We start from the raw sequence: 16178 nt of genomic DNA, 5'->3' as shown, positions 1-16178 counted from the left end.
AAATGAAAAAACAAAAGAAACATAATTCATAAATATATTGTATATACATATGGGTATTAGCAGCAAATAATCATTGTAAACTACTGGTTAGCATGTTGTGAAGCCTGACGATATTTCACCGTGGAAGGTCACTGAAAGTTTGCCGTGAACAACTCCATAATTACCGATTATTAACTGTGAATTATATAGTAATTACTTTGTTAATGGTTAATGTGGGTTCTCAGTCTTAAATGTAGCAGAAAACAAACCAAAAAAGGTGTCAAAAATATTTTCTTAAAGCTTGTGGAATGGTATTGGAAGAGATTCATTTCAGTATTCATGTTAAAGTATTCATGTACACATGTTGAAAATGATGGTGCTTCTGATCCAGATGGTTGTTGGTGTCAGATGCTCGTGAGGTTGCAGTACAGGTGAACTCAAGTGGGATTAGGTTGGACTTTTTTAATAAATGATTGAAAGAAAGTGTAGACCCTCAACCTAAAGTTTGCAGACCGCTGAGAGACCTCAGTGTGAGAGGCCCTGGCCTGAGAGACCGGTTAGAGATGTGGAGTGTTGTGTTCCTGCGTGGTTATCCATGTTACACAGCACTACTATTGGGCCAGTCCATGTCAGATCTGTGCGGCCACGCTGAAAAAGGCCATTCCCCAGTGGTGTCCTCGCAGAGCAGGTGTGTGTGTCCTCTGCTGCGTTGGAGCTCAGCGTCCTTACACTTCCCACTTTGCCTCACACCAACTCCCAGGTGGGAACGGCTTCCCAAAACCGCAGCGTTAATTGTGAGCATGTGGCGCAGCGGCGCGTCCAGCAGGCACTTGTCCCGTCCAGGCTCGCAAGAGATGTGGCCTTCGTGTCGGAGAATAAAAGCTGATTAGAGGCAAACAAATGTCACATTTGCTCCCCATCAAGTGCGTCATTTGTTTAATTCTCAGTGAGCTGCATGGTGGGGACCTGTTCAAGAGTCTGCCGACTTCACAGCTGGAACAGGAGAGGCCAGGGGTGATGGACAGGAGAGTGAAGGTGGATTTCTCTCTGAAGGTTTTTTTTTTGTTGTTGATGAAAATTTCTTCTTGTGAAAATTCATTGTGTTTAATATTTACTTAAGAGGTCGACCATCAAGTTAAAAGGCAAGTCATCTTTTAGTAGACAGGATTATTTAAAACGTTTAGCATTATGTCGTGTCTTATCTTTGGAGGTGCAGCAGCTCACGCAGTCACACTCATGCTACCGTCTTTCAAATGTGCCTTTGACTTGGAACTGAATTTATTTCACTTTGTGTTGAGTCTGCACTGACAGCTTGCTACAGCAGCCCCATCTCTAGGCTGCTTTCAGGAGGAGAACCTGAGTTTGACAGCGAGCCACTTGAGTGTGAAGCGTCAGCTGGAGGAAAGATGCTGCTGACGGCGCAGCAGGAGGTGCTGACAGGACCCCCACCTCTCCCTCAGCTCCGGACCCCTGTCTGTGCACATTCAAACGTTCATGAATGTCAGACATGTCTAAGTGTAAGACAAGAGTTTTGCAAACAACATAAAAACACATAAAAGCAAAATTGATTATTCAATAGTTTCATCACCTTATTATGATCAAGTGGATTTCCACCAGCTGTTTTAGTTTAAGAGATGAAAAACATTGATATTTACTTGGAGCAAGACAGACAAGATGAAGCTGTGAGGCAGTTTTGATTGTGTGTTTGCCTTCTTGTTCCCTTCCCATCGACTCTTTTTGTTTTTTGTACAGTATATTCATTTTAGCATGCACCCAACGTGAGTGCAGCACCAGACAAGACCATCATCACACACAACATGAGCCATACATTGACGCAAAGCTTTGAAATATAAACTTAAATATCCGTCAACTCAAGCAGTGAATATTGTATTTCCTAGTCTTTTCTCTGGTGGTGTCAGTAACGTGACAGTGAGGGAGTGTTGACCTGCGACAGCTCTGGTGGAGTGCATGAAACGCTCATCTTACCAGACGAGATGAGACTCAAGCAACTAGTTGAGAATTTCACATTATATGTACTTTTGTATTATATTTATCAGAAAACTTAAATGACAAAAAATATTTTTTAACTCCCTGCATGGTTTTCTTTCAGCAAATAAGGTAAAATATTTTTACCCAGATTGTCTGCCACAGAAAGGTGTATCATACAGTGGCTGCTTGCGAATATTAAAATATACATTTATTATCATATCATAAACAAACACTAAACAATTTAAGCAGCGGCATCAAACTGGAAGTAAACAAATAAAAAACTCACAAAACAAAGAGGGAGCCGGCGCAAGAGTTACTAAAGGTTAAGCATATATATCTCAACACCTAAAAAACATTTTAGAAAATTTGACAATAAAAACCATCTTCGTGGTTGGATTTGGCCTGGGCCCCTGGTCCGACCAGAGACAGGTGTAATAACTGCGATACCCCCTATAGAAGAGCCCTGGTGGGGAACTTGGTCTCAGTGTGAGGATAAATGCCTTTTCCTTTTTATTTCAGTTGATGGTTGACAGCATAAGAAGTGGTTTGGGCTCCTCGGCAGGGTCACAGGGACACGGATGTCTTCGGGTGTCCAGCAAGAGTCAGCGATGGTGACTGACTCTCTTCTAATGCTTTTCCTCCTGGAGCCGCGTCTCACCTCAGGAGCATTTTCTCGTCCTCTAAATCAGCACTGGCTCCTCTCGCGCCAGATAAAAGTCACTGAAAACAAAGCAGAGAAATCCCGACGTATCGGATGACAAATCGGAAAAGTGCTGGATGACGCATGAAGAGAATGGCGTCAGCTGCTGTTTGGTGCCTCATTTACTTTTCCGAACGGCGGCTGCGATGAGTTTAATCAAGAAGCTGGACGCCACAGCACCGCGGCTTCTAATCAAGATGTTATCTGCCCCGAGTCGTGGTCCTCATCGCTCAAGTCGAGTGTGTGATGATGAAGGTCAGGCGAACTCTCCGCAACCAATTCTCTGGAAAAATAAGAACAACTTTCATGGGTTTCATAAAACAACAGATTACACAATAGAAATAACATTTTCGCTCAGTTTCATGGGCGGCTCTTGGATCTGGGAGGGTTTCCCGCCAGCCGAGCGGCTCTCGGAGCGGGAGCAGGCCGCGTGTGATTGATAATCAATATTAGAAGGCTTATCGTTTCTTGGCTCGCCAACTTTATACTGTCGAGTGACCAGAGAGAAAATCAACTCAGCATTGTGTGTGCCTGTTCTGGAGCCACTCGCAGCCCTTCATCCCTCTTTAATAAGGCTGATATAGAGACTGGTTGTGTTTGGAAGGGAACTCCAGCGTCCTGCTGGTGTCGGAGTGACACTGTCTGCAAACTTACAGTCAGGTGAATGACCTCCACTTACACAAAGTTTTGTTTTCTGCCAACTGCTTTTGTCCATTTCAAAAGTCACAGCCAATTTTCTCTAGTGACTGTAGTGACCTTTCCAGATTTTCCTTTTTTTCCATTTCAGAGTTTTGAAACATTCCACTTGATAACACTGGCGCCGGCCAGAGTGAATTACATAAGTTTTACAGGTGTTTACTTGATCCACAGTTGTCACCGTTCCTCATCTCTCAAGCAACAGTGATGATGCTGATGATGACTGGGCACCACTGCACCCTCCACTGCTGTTTGAACTGTGCTTTCTCTGGTGGTTTCTACCACATTTGCCTGTGATTCTGAAATTTATTTTTCCTACTCCTGCTACCTCTGTGACCGTACTTTGGCCACACCTCCACCAAGTCCCCAGACACAGCATCACCTGTATGTTCTGCTTGTGGACTGTCATGCAGGGAAGTCACTGCGCATCACTGCTCTCTGTACAACTCCTACAAGGCAACTACATCCGCTCTTCTTTCCTCCACTGGGGAGGCAGTTTTCAAACATTGACTTCATCACTTTTGATATAAACTCGCCCACAGATGTTGCGGAGATTGAAGGTACAGGTGGCTACCATCTTCATGATTCTATGAATCCCGATGTAGTTCAGGTTCTAAGGTCAGGTGCGTGTTCTCCACTCTATACCTCATGTTCAAGTGTGCTATTAGGAGTTGGAATCTGCAGCTGTCAAGATGAGATCCAAAGATCAGTCTCCATGAGTGAAGCAAACCGCCATTAGGTTGGAAAATCAAAACCAACCCAGCATGGAGTATAAACCAAAATCAAGAGTTCAGAACTTTCTGAGATGATAGAATTCAGCGGACAGCGCAGCAACACCAGAAGACCAAGTGAAACAACTGAGGTGGCTGACTGAAGAACTTGTTCTCCCTCACCACTCTCTCCTGGAGGTTGGTGTGTCACAGTCTACAGTGACGTCAGCAGAGTGAATACAGAAGCTTCACCACAAGATGTAAACCACTGCTGATCCTCAATAATAGGAAGCCCAGATTAGAGTTAGCCACACGTTTAAAAACGTCTTCACAGTTCGGGAACAACAGTCGACGTAAAGGGCCTGGTCAAAACATCCCACCTCTCCAGGGACGCATGGTGGAGGTAGGGCCATGGTGCGGGCATGAAGGAACTGGCTCTTGTGTTCAGTGAGAATGTGGGAAAGATGCATCCTGGAGCCCTGCATTTCACTCACCGTGGAACTAACTAGAGAGCCAGCAGGAGCTGAAGACAGGTGCAGCTGTTTGGAAGCAAGAATTAGAAACATTTACGCTTGGTTATCTCCTTACGGTCCCTTGAAAAGTGGGAGGCTGGAAGAGTGGAAAGTCCAACAATGACTGGCAAAACGTATTTTTCCATCCATCCATAGTTCCATAAATTAAATTAAAATTAGAATAATTAAAATATTTTTTTTTCTCTTTTTTTAAATTCAAAATCACTGTACTTGTCTATGAAAGAAACGTTTATTTTTGTCAGTAATTTATTCATTGAAATAATATTGTTAAAGTCACACTAATAACAACAAAAAATATTGAGTTTGATGCAGTTTATTTGTGGCATTAGTAAACTCTGAGCGTATGTCGCATGATATTTTGTGTGTTCATTGATTTATTTTTTTTTTCAAGAATAATACGCTGTTTGGCCAAACAGTGAAATACACACTCCTCTGTTGATGTCACCTGTCTCTGTTTTCAGACGTCTGGAGAAATCAGCTGCCTCCGTGTTTACAACAACAAACACGTCCTGGAGAAATTAGCATCCTGAAGTGCCGCGTTGAATCACACACGCACACACACGCACACGCACAGACTCGCCGCTCCCTGCGGACTCGCTCATAAGCGCGTGCGTCAGGTGACCGATGCTCTGCACCCACAGATGTGACGACATTAATATCATGGTCGTGCGTGTGTGAACATCCACTGGAGAACAGGCCCGTGATGAAGAGCGGCGCGTGTTTGTGACAGACCTGTTTGTGGACGTGCTATTGAGGGGCCACCGGGTCCGCGCGGCCCCTCACTAAAGTGGCTTTGTCAATATTAGCGGCACCACTTGGGGGGGAAGTTTATAATTGGACACGTGTTTTTCCTGCTTTTTGTGATTTGGAGATCGACTGATCCCTTTGTGTTCCGTTGTAAAAGCAATGAGCGATCGCCGAGGAGGAGTGGAGAGTCTCGAGAGTTTCTCTTTCAGCCTGTAGAAAGGACGCGGGCCGAGGAAGTATTTAACCCGCGGACGCGCTGGGAGCCGCCGGCTGAAGGCAGTGAACGCACCATGGAGGATGTTCTGTTCGACTTGGACCAGGATGGCGCCACCGATTTCGCCTTCTGGGGTCAACTGGAGCAGAATATCCAGTTCCAGACGCAGCTGGACTCCTTCCTGCTGGACTGCACCGCCAGCGGGCAGCTCTCGCCCTGGTCCACTTTCGGGGGCCAGACCGTGTTCCCGGACGCCCAGCTCAGCCTCACCGACCTGGACATGCAGTCCCCGGCAGCGGGGGTCCTGGCCGAGACCGAGGGGTGCCCGGCGGACGACCCTCTGGAGGTGAGCAAGAGGCGGGCGCGCAGGATGGTGACCCACCAGCCCTACAAGGTCCAGCGACACGCCGCCAACATCCGGGAGAGGAAGAGGATGCTGAGCATCAACTCCGCCTTCGAGGAGCTGCGCTGTCACGTCCCGACCTTCCCGTACGAGAAGCGGCTGTCCAAGATCGACACCCTGAGACTGGCCATCGCCTACATCGCCTTGCTCAGAGAGATCCTCATGTCGGGATCCGACCCCAAGTCCTACGTGGACGAGTGCATGAAGAACGGATACAAGAACCAGACCAACGCCATCTGGAACACCAGCGGTGAGAACTGTCACGAAACACGACACACTCTATATGGGACGAGAATAACTTTTAACTCTAACGAGATTTTATTGGCATAAAGAAGAAACAAAATTCAGCCCTCTTTAATGCGTCATATATTTTAAAATGTTATTTTATATTCAGTTCATCACTTTATTTTGTGCATTTCATTCAGCTTCAGTAGTTGGGCACATTAAACTGAGTCATTAAATTGAAGATGAACATTATTGTTTTGTGATTCCTAAAAGTGTTTTAAGTTAGAGGAATGCAGGAAGTGGTAAACGAAACTGTAATATTAGCTATAATTGTTATGTGAAAATAATATGATTCAAACCACATAACAACGCTACGATATAGTAATGTGACAATAATAACAGTGAGTTGTTGATGTCCACCAGCTGGACCAGTGTGCGGCGCCCTCCAGGTGAGGTGGAAAAGTGGCATCGGAAACACCTAAAACACTGTCAGTACTGGAGGCATTGGAAAGACACAGCCATGAATGTCTGACTTAAAATAATAAAATAAATGCAAATAAATGCAGTATAAAAGCTGTGAGCTCTCCACGGTTGATCGTCCATCAGCCCTCTGAAAACCTCCAGCTGTGTTTGTATTAAAAAAGAGCTCATTAAGAGACGCACTTGTCTCATGCTGCCTTCATGGACTTAACTAATTCTGTGGGAATCTGGTCTGAAGCTGCTCTCTGCCTCCATTCAGCGGCAAGTGTGTTTCTATTCTGAGCTGGAACTTGTTAAAGAGTCTTTAAATGTCCCAAAACTTATGTGTCTGTCCTGCTTTTGTCCCCCTCCTGCCCAGATCTGACAGCCCGACTCTCCTGGATAAAGTGGGATTAAGCGAGAGGCGCAGGGCACCCACCGAAATGGCAGGCTGGAGGCCGTGTCCCTCCCCCTTGCCCTCCTTCACGTCAAAGACAGGAGGCCCGCTGACTGGCCCCAGCCGAGATCCGACATCTGCGGACTTCTCACCGGGTCGCTCACCTCCGGCTTTCTCCGCTGCGTCCCGCCTGGCTTTTAATATTGTAATTTATTGTTGACTGGTAATTGAGAGCCATTGTTTCTGGGTCTGAGGAGGGAGCAAGTGGATGGCTCTCGTCCCGGCGGGGAGGGTGCACGCTGGCATGAGAGTGAAAGGCCTGCCAGGGTCTCATACTTCGGCATGTCAGGCTCAAGTGTTTTCTGCTCCCTGGCTCTTTAGTGTGCAGGTCGATGTGTTGAACAAGCAGCTTGATGATGTAAATGAGACGATCGACTGCGCCTCCTCTTCTCTCAGCCACCTATTTATTTATTTATTTATTCTCACTCATCGCCTATTTATGAGCTATTTATTTTGTCGCTTCACTCCTCTATTTATTCCCACAGTTCTCAATGTTGACTGAGCAGAATGTTGTTTTATTTGCACGTGTTCGACGCTGAAAATACTTGGTTGTTTTTGTTATTATTAAAGCTGAAACCGACTGTAAGTACCAGAGCGTATTTGGCTTGACTTGAGGAGAGTTTTAGAAAATAAAGGCAGTCCAACTATCAGGGTTCAACATTCAGTATGTCATGTGTGTACTGGAGGTCTGTTTGTCCGTCCATCCACCTGTCTGTCGATCCGACACCAAGACCCATGATGGAGAGCTCAGTATTTGACCTGGAGCTCCAGACAGAGGTGTTATACCCCTGTGTATCCCTGACAGGGAGGCACCTTGCTCCTGTTTCCCAGTTTAAAGGCTGATTATGTATTTTTGCTGATCAAAATAGTGTAGGCGCCCCTCTTCAGCCCCATGTTTTCGGTCATCCCACTAGCCGAAGATGCTAAAAATGAAATGTATTGTCACTTTTGTTTGTCAGTGGATCCAAAACTGGATAGTCTCCTGGAACCATTGTGGGCTGATCGTGGTTTATGGGGATTACTGTGAGGATAAGGCTGTTGATGTCCTTGTGAGCATGTGAACAGCCTCAAAACTCTGAGTGATGGATGGAATCGCGTTATTTCCACCAGCAACAATGAAGAAGCATCTAGATCGGTGGCCCTCAAAGAGACAGAGTGCTCTTCCAACCCATGAAGCACATGCGTCTTAGCTAATCTGTTGTCAGCTGAAGGAAATAAAACCAGACTGAAATCGATTTCAGTGTTCAGAAGACACCTGTGAAGCTGTGTGCACCCCGGCTCACTGAGGACCCCTGACCTAGATCTCAGTCGCAGAGCTTTGAAACATTAAACCACAAAATCTTTCAATGTCAGCTAGTAGTGGACTTCTGAGGCTTTGTGAAACAGAGTCATCATTTTTAGTGTCCACTAGAGGGCACTCACCGCTTTAAAATCCCTGTTATGAACCACCATTTCAATGACACACACACCTACCACGCACTGAAAATAAGGACACTGTTTCATGGAGTTTTCGTGCAGGCTAGTTCGGATGTGCTCATGAATTTTGAGTTATTTATTTCTCCCTGAATTAAACCGTCGACTTTTACATCCCACACCGACTGAGCAGACCGTCTCCTGAAGAGATTCTCCATATGAAGAAGACCAAATCCCAAGGCAAAACATTTGTTAGAAGACTTCATATTTTCTCTGAATTGGTACATAGTCCAGCTGCCTGGGGATGACAAGCGCAAATAATCTCACCCATAATATAAAATTCTTCCAAGGAAAACAATTTAATGATCCGACTCAAAGTTGCCAAACATCCATCAAAGCAAGAATGCCAGCACGCTGTGCCTGAATCGGTCCATGAGTTCACGGGAGGTGACTGTGAGGAGAGTGGTCTTCGCTGGGAGAAGTAAAAGCTCAGGATGTTTTTTTGCTGGATCATCAATCATTCATTGCTGTGCAGCAGGCAGTCAACCTGAGGCTCTGGAGTCTGCTCGGCCCTCCTAAGACTGTGGGGCTTTGTGAACCTCGTGAGGCTTGTTATTGAAATATTTATCTCAATATTTATTTCAACTCTCTGATATATTAGACATAACTGGACACCACGTGGTTAAGCCTCATTTTGAGGATGTAGACTTCAAATGAGTGGGTCATTATATTTGGGTTTGAGTTTGCTTCAGAGTCCTGGTTAAGGTTAGCCATTTGTCTTGGATGGTTAGGTTTAGGGCGAGAGGCTGGGGAAAGGGTTATGACAATGATGAACCTCACAATGTCCCGACAAGCGTAGAAATACAAGTTTTTCATTGCCTTTGTCAGTGAGTTCCACATTTTCCCTCCCACTATTGCAGTGTACCTTAGTCTCAGTGTGGTTGAGGCATATGCTTGGTAGAAGCTCCCTCCTCTCATCGGCTCCTCTTTTTCAAGATGATCTCATTGCAGTCCATTTCTGGCTCTAAACATGACTAACAGTGTTTGTCTCTCTCTAGCTCGGCTAACTTCAGCCAACTACTCTTGATAAACAGTTCTTTGGTGTATGCTCTCCCTTCTACATTATGCTTCCTCTGTAGCAGAAGCAGTGGTCGATGTTCCTACACCTTGTCTCCGTAGAGTAGGTGTGGGAGTATAGCGCAGTGTTCTCAACGCTCTTACATTCAAGTAGTATTTGCATTTGTTCATTACACACAGCTTCTATTTGAGAATTAACAAAGAAAAACTAAAAACGTATTAAAACTTAAAACTTATTATATTATTATTATTATTATTATTATTATTATTATTATTATGTTGTTGTTGTTATTATTATACAATTCATGATCTGTATTTATTAGTACGAGAAAGGACAAAAAACTGATCTTTGTCATACATACATTTTACTTTAATTATTTGAGGAGTGTCAGAAGATATTTGTGGTGAATATCTTACTGCAGGTACATACAAACATGGTCAGGTAACCAGTGCTTAGTCCTGTTCAGGGTGGCGGGGAGTGTTGGAGCCTATCGCTGCGCTCATTGCAAGATCTTTTGGTTCTTTTTGAAGGATATTTTTTCAGGATGTTCTACTGCATTTCAATATCTATTCATTTATTTTGCAGTTTTTTGCTGTGACCTCACAAGGGCTGCATAAAAACAGGCAAAGGGCAGCGCTTATCGCACCTGTGATTCAGCAGTACGTGCTATTCATCTTCATGAAGCAGTGTCCTCATGTTGAGAGCGCAGTAGGTGGCACTTTTGTTTCAAAAATAACATGACCTTTCATTAAAATAACTGTCAGACTATAGTGCCATCTAGTGGTCTCTGAATATGAGAACTGTTTCATGAAGCTTCATTGGCCCATCGCTAGCCGATGCTTTATGTCAAACCACCACCAGAGGGAGGCAAAACCTGTCACGCTGTGAGCGCAGATGCTAGAAATGAATCATTTCTTCACTCAGTCTTGCACAGATCATAACTTTGTCAGAATTCAATTTGCTGACTGAGTGATTTCCTTTCCATTTCGATTTCCATTTTCTAGATTACAACTCCCAAGATCCTCGGTTGACCTGCTCAACCCAGGCTGGGTTCTGTCTGGTTACTATCAAAAAGGCATATTGTGATTGCTACAAACTGGTGTTGCATTAGATCATGAAGAGTCAGTGTTCGCCGTGAAGCCTTTGTTTGTTGAGCTTCATCATTCCACCCAAACCGTGGAGGTCTGGATGGAACAGACGAGTATGTTTACGTGTTCAGGTGGCCTTCATTTCAATTCTGACAGCTCTGGCTGCACTGATCCAGCATCACTAGCTTCATGAAGAAACATCTCTGTCCTTGAAAACAGAGTTAGCGCTCTGTATCCCACGGATGAAGACAAACTCTCTCACAAAAAACACACACAGACAACTCTTTTGTGTTGAAATGTTGCTGAAACAAGAACAAAGTAAGACTACTGTCATCTTTATCATTAATATGCTGCATAAGTGAAGTTATTTATTGTATCTCAGATTGTCGTGGAGTAAATGAAGATTATTACACAGATCGAAATTATTGATCACGACTTTATTCACAACAAACTTGTCTCAGAGACTGCACTTTTCTCTTTAATGGTTACACTTGTCACATCTTTGTTTTGCCTAGGAAACACACACACACTTGACATTGTGAGGTTTCTCATTGCCATAATGTTTTCCTCAGACTCTCAGCCTATACCTAACCATCCTAACCAGGACTCTCAACCAAACTCACACACACACACACACACACACACACACACACACACACACACACACACAGGTTTTTATTGCTACCCCTGTGGAGACATTGTGAGGTCTCTCATTGCCATAACCCTTTCCCCAGCCTCCCACCCAGAACGTAACCCTCCAAGACACATGGCTCACCTTAGCCAGGACTCTGAACCAAACTGAAATCCAATTATAATCACCTTGTTATTTTGAAGTCTTCATCCTCAAATTGAAGTTTGGACCTGTGGGGACCGGCAAATGGTCCCCACGAGGATAGTGTTTAGTCATGAATTGGTCCCCACAAGGCAGTATAAACAAACCCCCACACACATACACACTGCAGCTATACCTGTGTGGATCAGTTCTTGCAAACACACCTCCTTGTGGGGACATTTTGCCAGTCCCCACAAGGTTAAGCCTCAATTAAAGGATGAAAACCTCAAAATAATTGAATCATTATAACTGAATTGAAGTTTGGTTTGGAGTCCTGGTTTAAGTTAGCCATGTGTTGTGGATGGTTATGTTTAGGGGGAGAAGCTGGGCAAGGCATCATGGCAATGAGAGGTCCTCACCAAGGATAAAAACATCAGCGCACACACACTCAGAAGTCCAACACTGAAATATTCACTGAGGAAACAACTTTATCAAGATGATGTTGTAATGTGGCGTAAGGTTCACTTTCACCTTCTTCTCCTTCCTTCCTGTTCAGTTCATGTCCCCTGAGTCAGAATGAAGTGACAGGAGTGTTGCTCATGTGAATGTAGCAAAGCCTCCCTCTTTGCCTCCTGAGTCACATGCCACAACACACTTTCCAAAGTGAGTTGGAATCACCTCCATCATGAGGTGATCAAACATACCGGCTCTTCTTACAACACCACGGGGTGTAGAACACACATCAGCGAAGGGCCTTCAGTCACCATGGCGACCCGGTGTGTGTGTGTGTATGCTGGCACTTATATGGCTGTCAGAGTGCCGTCAGCAGCTCACCTGCTTTCTTCATCACCTTCTGTGCTTAATAATTCAGATCAGAGTGTGTGAGGAAAAATGTGGCGTCGTCTTTACGGCACCCTCAAACAGTCGGGGGTCATGTGATTGACGGCGTCTCACTTGATCCTCTGAGTGTTTCTCTCCTGGGTTCAGAGGCACGGGCCCCCTGGTGAGGGGAAGAACACACTGCACGGGGTGAGTGTAGACACGTAGGCACATGGTCGTTTTTCCACCAACAACTGCGGTGTACGTCCATGTCAGGATCCAGGCAGCTGAGCCGTGTATGTGCTGGAGAGACAGTGGTGAAAGGACAGAGGATATAGTTGGTGACACAGGTGACCACAGAGGGGGTGACAGTGGACTGTAAGTGCCACCCTTTTGTTGACATCCTCACCCTGCGTGCTGGAGACAATCAACAGAATCAACAAGCCGCTGTTTACAAACCCCCCCCGCCGCCCTTGCACCGCCCCACCCCCCCCAGGGCTGCCGAGCCGGACCTGCAGCCGGGCCCAGACAGCCACCTGGCTCACCTCGGACTGTGGGCGTGAGCTAACCTTGGCACCAGGGTCACAAGTGCAGCGCTAATCACAGCGCCTTGTTTGAGCAGGGGGCTTCTCCACCCCTCTCAGCAAACTTACTGGGACCCCCATCTCTCCCCTCCTCGCTCCCTCACGGCCCTGGCTGAAGCTCTGGTTGCGTAATGAATGCAGTTGTGTTGCATCCAGTGTAATTGCTGCCGTGACACTGTTCTTCGTAACTGTCAAGTCGGTGAAGTGCAGTTGAGCTGAGAAAGAATTGGTGCTGCTCCCTGAGACTTTCTCTTCTTCACTGCGCAAACAGGGCTTTGTCTGAGTTCAAAGCTGAGGTGCAGTTTGGGAATATTAACCCTTCCACTCCCGTCATACAGACCTGCCACCAATGTTAAGCCCGTGAAATAGGTGATGGTGGATGGATGGATGTCTCCTGAGCGAGCTGGACAGGAAGGAAGTAGCGGAAAGTGAATGGGATCCTCAGCTTCGACAAGAAGTTCATGTTTTGCTAGTGGTTTTCTGTGAGCAAATAACTTGAAAAGATACGACTGATTGAAGTGAGATTTCCAGGAAACAGATGCTTAGATTTTGGTGAAGTTTCATCTGGATTTGGGAAGGTTCTGAAGGCTTCCTCATTCAGAACTACCTCGGGAAACTGACTTTATAAAACAGCAATACAATCCAGTCAATAAGATAAATCGAGTTTCATATGGGCCAATGCAGTATATCAAACTTTGATATGGTTAGTACCACAATATGTTGTGATTTGGTATCAAGAGCCATCATTTTAAGGGGAAAAACACTTGTGTAGTTTATTGTTATGCACTCTGTTAAATTGCAGTAGTAGTATTAAACATAGTCCTGCAGCACTCTTTGTTGCATCACAAATGCAGCAGCATATGGAACTATTCATTTGTTAAATATAGATATAATGGACTTAAGGTAGTGATGCAATACTGCAAAGCTGAGTATCGTGGTATTTGAGCGTATATTAGAGTCATAAAAATATGTTTTGCCATCTCAACTTTTGAGGTTGGTAAAACTGCCTTTGTGATTCCACACTCATAAGCTGTTCATATCACCTGGTGGTGGGTGATATCTGTGGTCATCACAGGGCTCATGGGTTAAAAATGCAAATGCTAAATAACAAATAATACAAATTTAAATCAGTGAAATACTGCAAAGAAAGCAAAGAAAGACTTTTCAGTGGATCTGGAATATAATTCAGAAAAAAAATCTGAAAATTAGAATAAAGCAAAGCAAGTGTTTCCCACAGCGGAAGCACCTGGTGTCTGCTGCAAAAAGCTCCTCATCATCCGCCTTATTATTCACACAAAAACACGTCCTTCCAAAAACCACACAACATGGAGGATCTTCTCTTTTCTAGTTGCAGTACAATTACGCAGCTCAGTGAAGATTAAAAGAACTACTTTTATGGACCAGACGGCCGCACCAGAAGAACATACGACAGCTTCATCTTTAATGGAGGATTTCCTGCTCGTTGCATCACTGGGAAGGACTTGGATTTTTGGAAGTAAGTTTTCTTGAATCATTTTTAAAACAATACAGAATCAAAAGCGACTCCAGTTCTCTCCGAGGCTCCAGTCAGCATCAGACATCAGTTTGCCTTTCATGCTTCAATTGTTTTGGAGAACAGGTTTTTTCAATGCTCCCAGAGGTGATAGAGATCTGCCAAGCATGTGAGTCACACAATACTTTTACAGCCTATTAGTCATACGCTATCCAGTATCACATGAATACAACTTGTTAGCTCGCTCATTTATGCACTTGTTCGAGCAAACAACGGTGAGAGTCCATCAACCAGATGGAACACATGTAACGGATCATTTTGGAAACTCTTTATGAACAGAAAATATGATATAAACATCCTGTTTCTTGAGCAACCATTTACGGCTGATAAGTGATCCAGCTTCAGGTACCAAGGATGAAGCAAGAAAGCCCTCACTTCATTGCATCATTTCGTTTAATATAGCGGAGCGACCTTCACTGCTGACTTGAGTCACATTTTTGTCTCATCATTCGTAAACTGCAGCTCCAGTCGAGTCATAATTCACCCAGAGAAATGAGCAGACTCATTGAAAAAACATTTACGTCCCTTCATAGACACCCTAAATTTAAAAAGCACAAGATCACAAATACTGCTCTCTGAATTAAACATAAATTATGAAAGTGTTATTCTTAGTATAATAATATTAAATAATATTAAAAACAACAACAACCTCAGTGAGTCACAGTAAAACTTGAGTCAAGATTGATTCAAGTTTTAGTGACGCTGGGTTCTTCTTACAATTCAGAACCTGAAGCATCTTCTTCTGTGACTTGCACTACCTGCTTCTCCTATTTTATAAAAAAAAAAAATGATATTATGTCCAAAAACAACTAGTAATATCCTACATTGTGAAACAAAACAAACAAAAATGGAGATGTGTATTTCCATTTCTGACATGTCCATGTTCCATGACACTCTCTGCCCAAACTGACTGCTTTTCTTTCACTCTTTTGTCATGACCCCTTCTCTCCTCTCCACCTCTCAGCTCTCACCTCCGTAGCTCCAGCTTCTGCTCCAACTCCTCCTTTGGCTCACTACCATTACATGAGCAAACATCATGGTCCCAGGACACGCCTTCATTACTTCATCTGTCAGTGTGCGCACATGACCCTGACCAGTAGTTTTATTGAACTTGACTGACCTCCAGAATCACATTCAGCCTGATGCGATGTTCCTCTGAAATCATTTTCATCAACAGGATTCCTTGCTTAAACTTCATGAGGAAACTTCAAATACATATTTGCAGCTCTCACTTTTAATGCTTTTAAAGATATATTTATATAAAGATTCTAAAAAAAACATAAATACTGGAAGAAAAAAGCATTTTGTTGCAATAAACATTACAAAAAAATCAGTTAAATGTGAATTACTCCCAGAAAAATATATTTAAAAAGACAAAAGAGGAAAAAAATACACTTATCAAAAACCAAAAAATATCGGATCAGACCTCTTAAGGGCCAAATAAATACAGGCAAATGGCTGTGTGCTACACTCTGGTAACCTTAGAAAGTGCTACAGTGGCAAGGTGAAATTTCTAGTGAGGATAATTTAGAACTCTCATGTTCCCAGTGCATCCGCAGCAGGTGTTTATTCGAAAACCTGTGTGATTTGACAAACCAAACAACTCACTTTGATACTGCTGCTGACGTGTTTGATACAGTTTCCATCAACCTTCCTGCACATCTTTTAATGTATGATTTGTGGGCAGCACATCTGATCTGGGGAACAGGCCCTGACAGCACAGAATATATCTCCAATCCATATTTTGTTTCTGGGCGAGT

General features: G+C 44.1%; 1 protein-coding gene across 1 annotated transcript; it reads left to right on the top strand.

Moving 5' to 3' along the window:
• The first annotated feature begins 5326 nt into the window (after positions 1–5326).
• On the top strand, positions 5327–7641 carry LOC128766204 (protein Fer3). Its single transcript, XM_053877655.1, has 2 exons — positions 5327–6221; positions 7035–7641. The coding sequence occupies exons 1-2, from the start codon at positions 5645–5647 to the stop codon at positions 7070–7072; spliced, it is 615 nt and encodes a 204-aa protein (XP_053733630.1). The 5' UTR covers positions 5327–5644; the 3' UTR covers positions 7073–7641.
• Positions 7642–16178: the final 8537 nt, after the last annotated feature.

The sequence above is a fragment of the Synchiropus splendidus genome, chromosome 10 (genome assembly GCF_027744825.2).
Source record: "Synchiropus splendidus isolate RoL2022-P1 chromosome 10, RoL_Sspl_1.0, whole genome shotgun sequence".
Taxonomy (NCBI): domain Eukaryota; kingdom Metazoa; phylum Chordata; class Actinopteri; order Syngnathiformes; family Callionymidae; genus Synchiropus; species Synchiropus splendidus.
The sequence above is the reverse complement of the archived record's forward strand: the minus strand, read 5'-3'. Positions and strand labels throughout refer to the sequence as shown.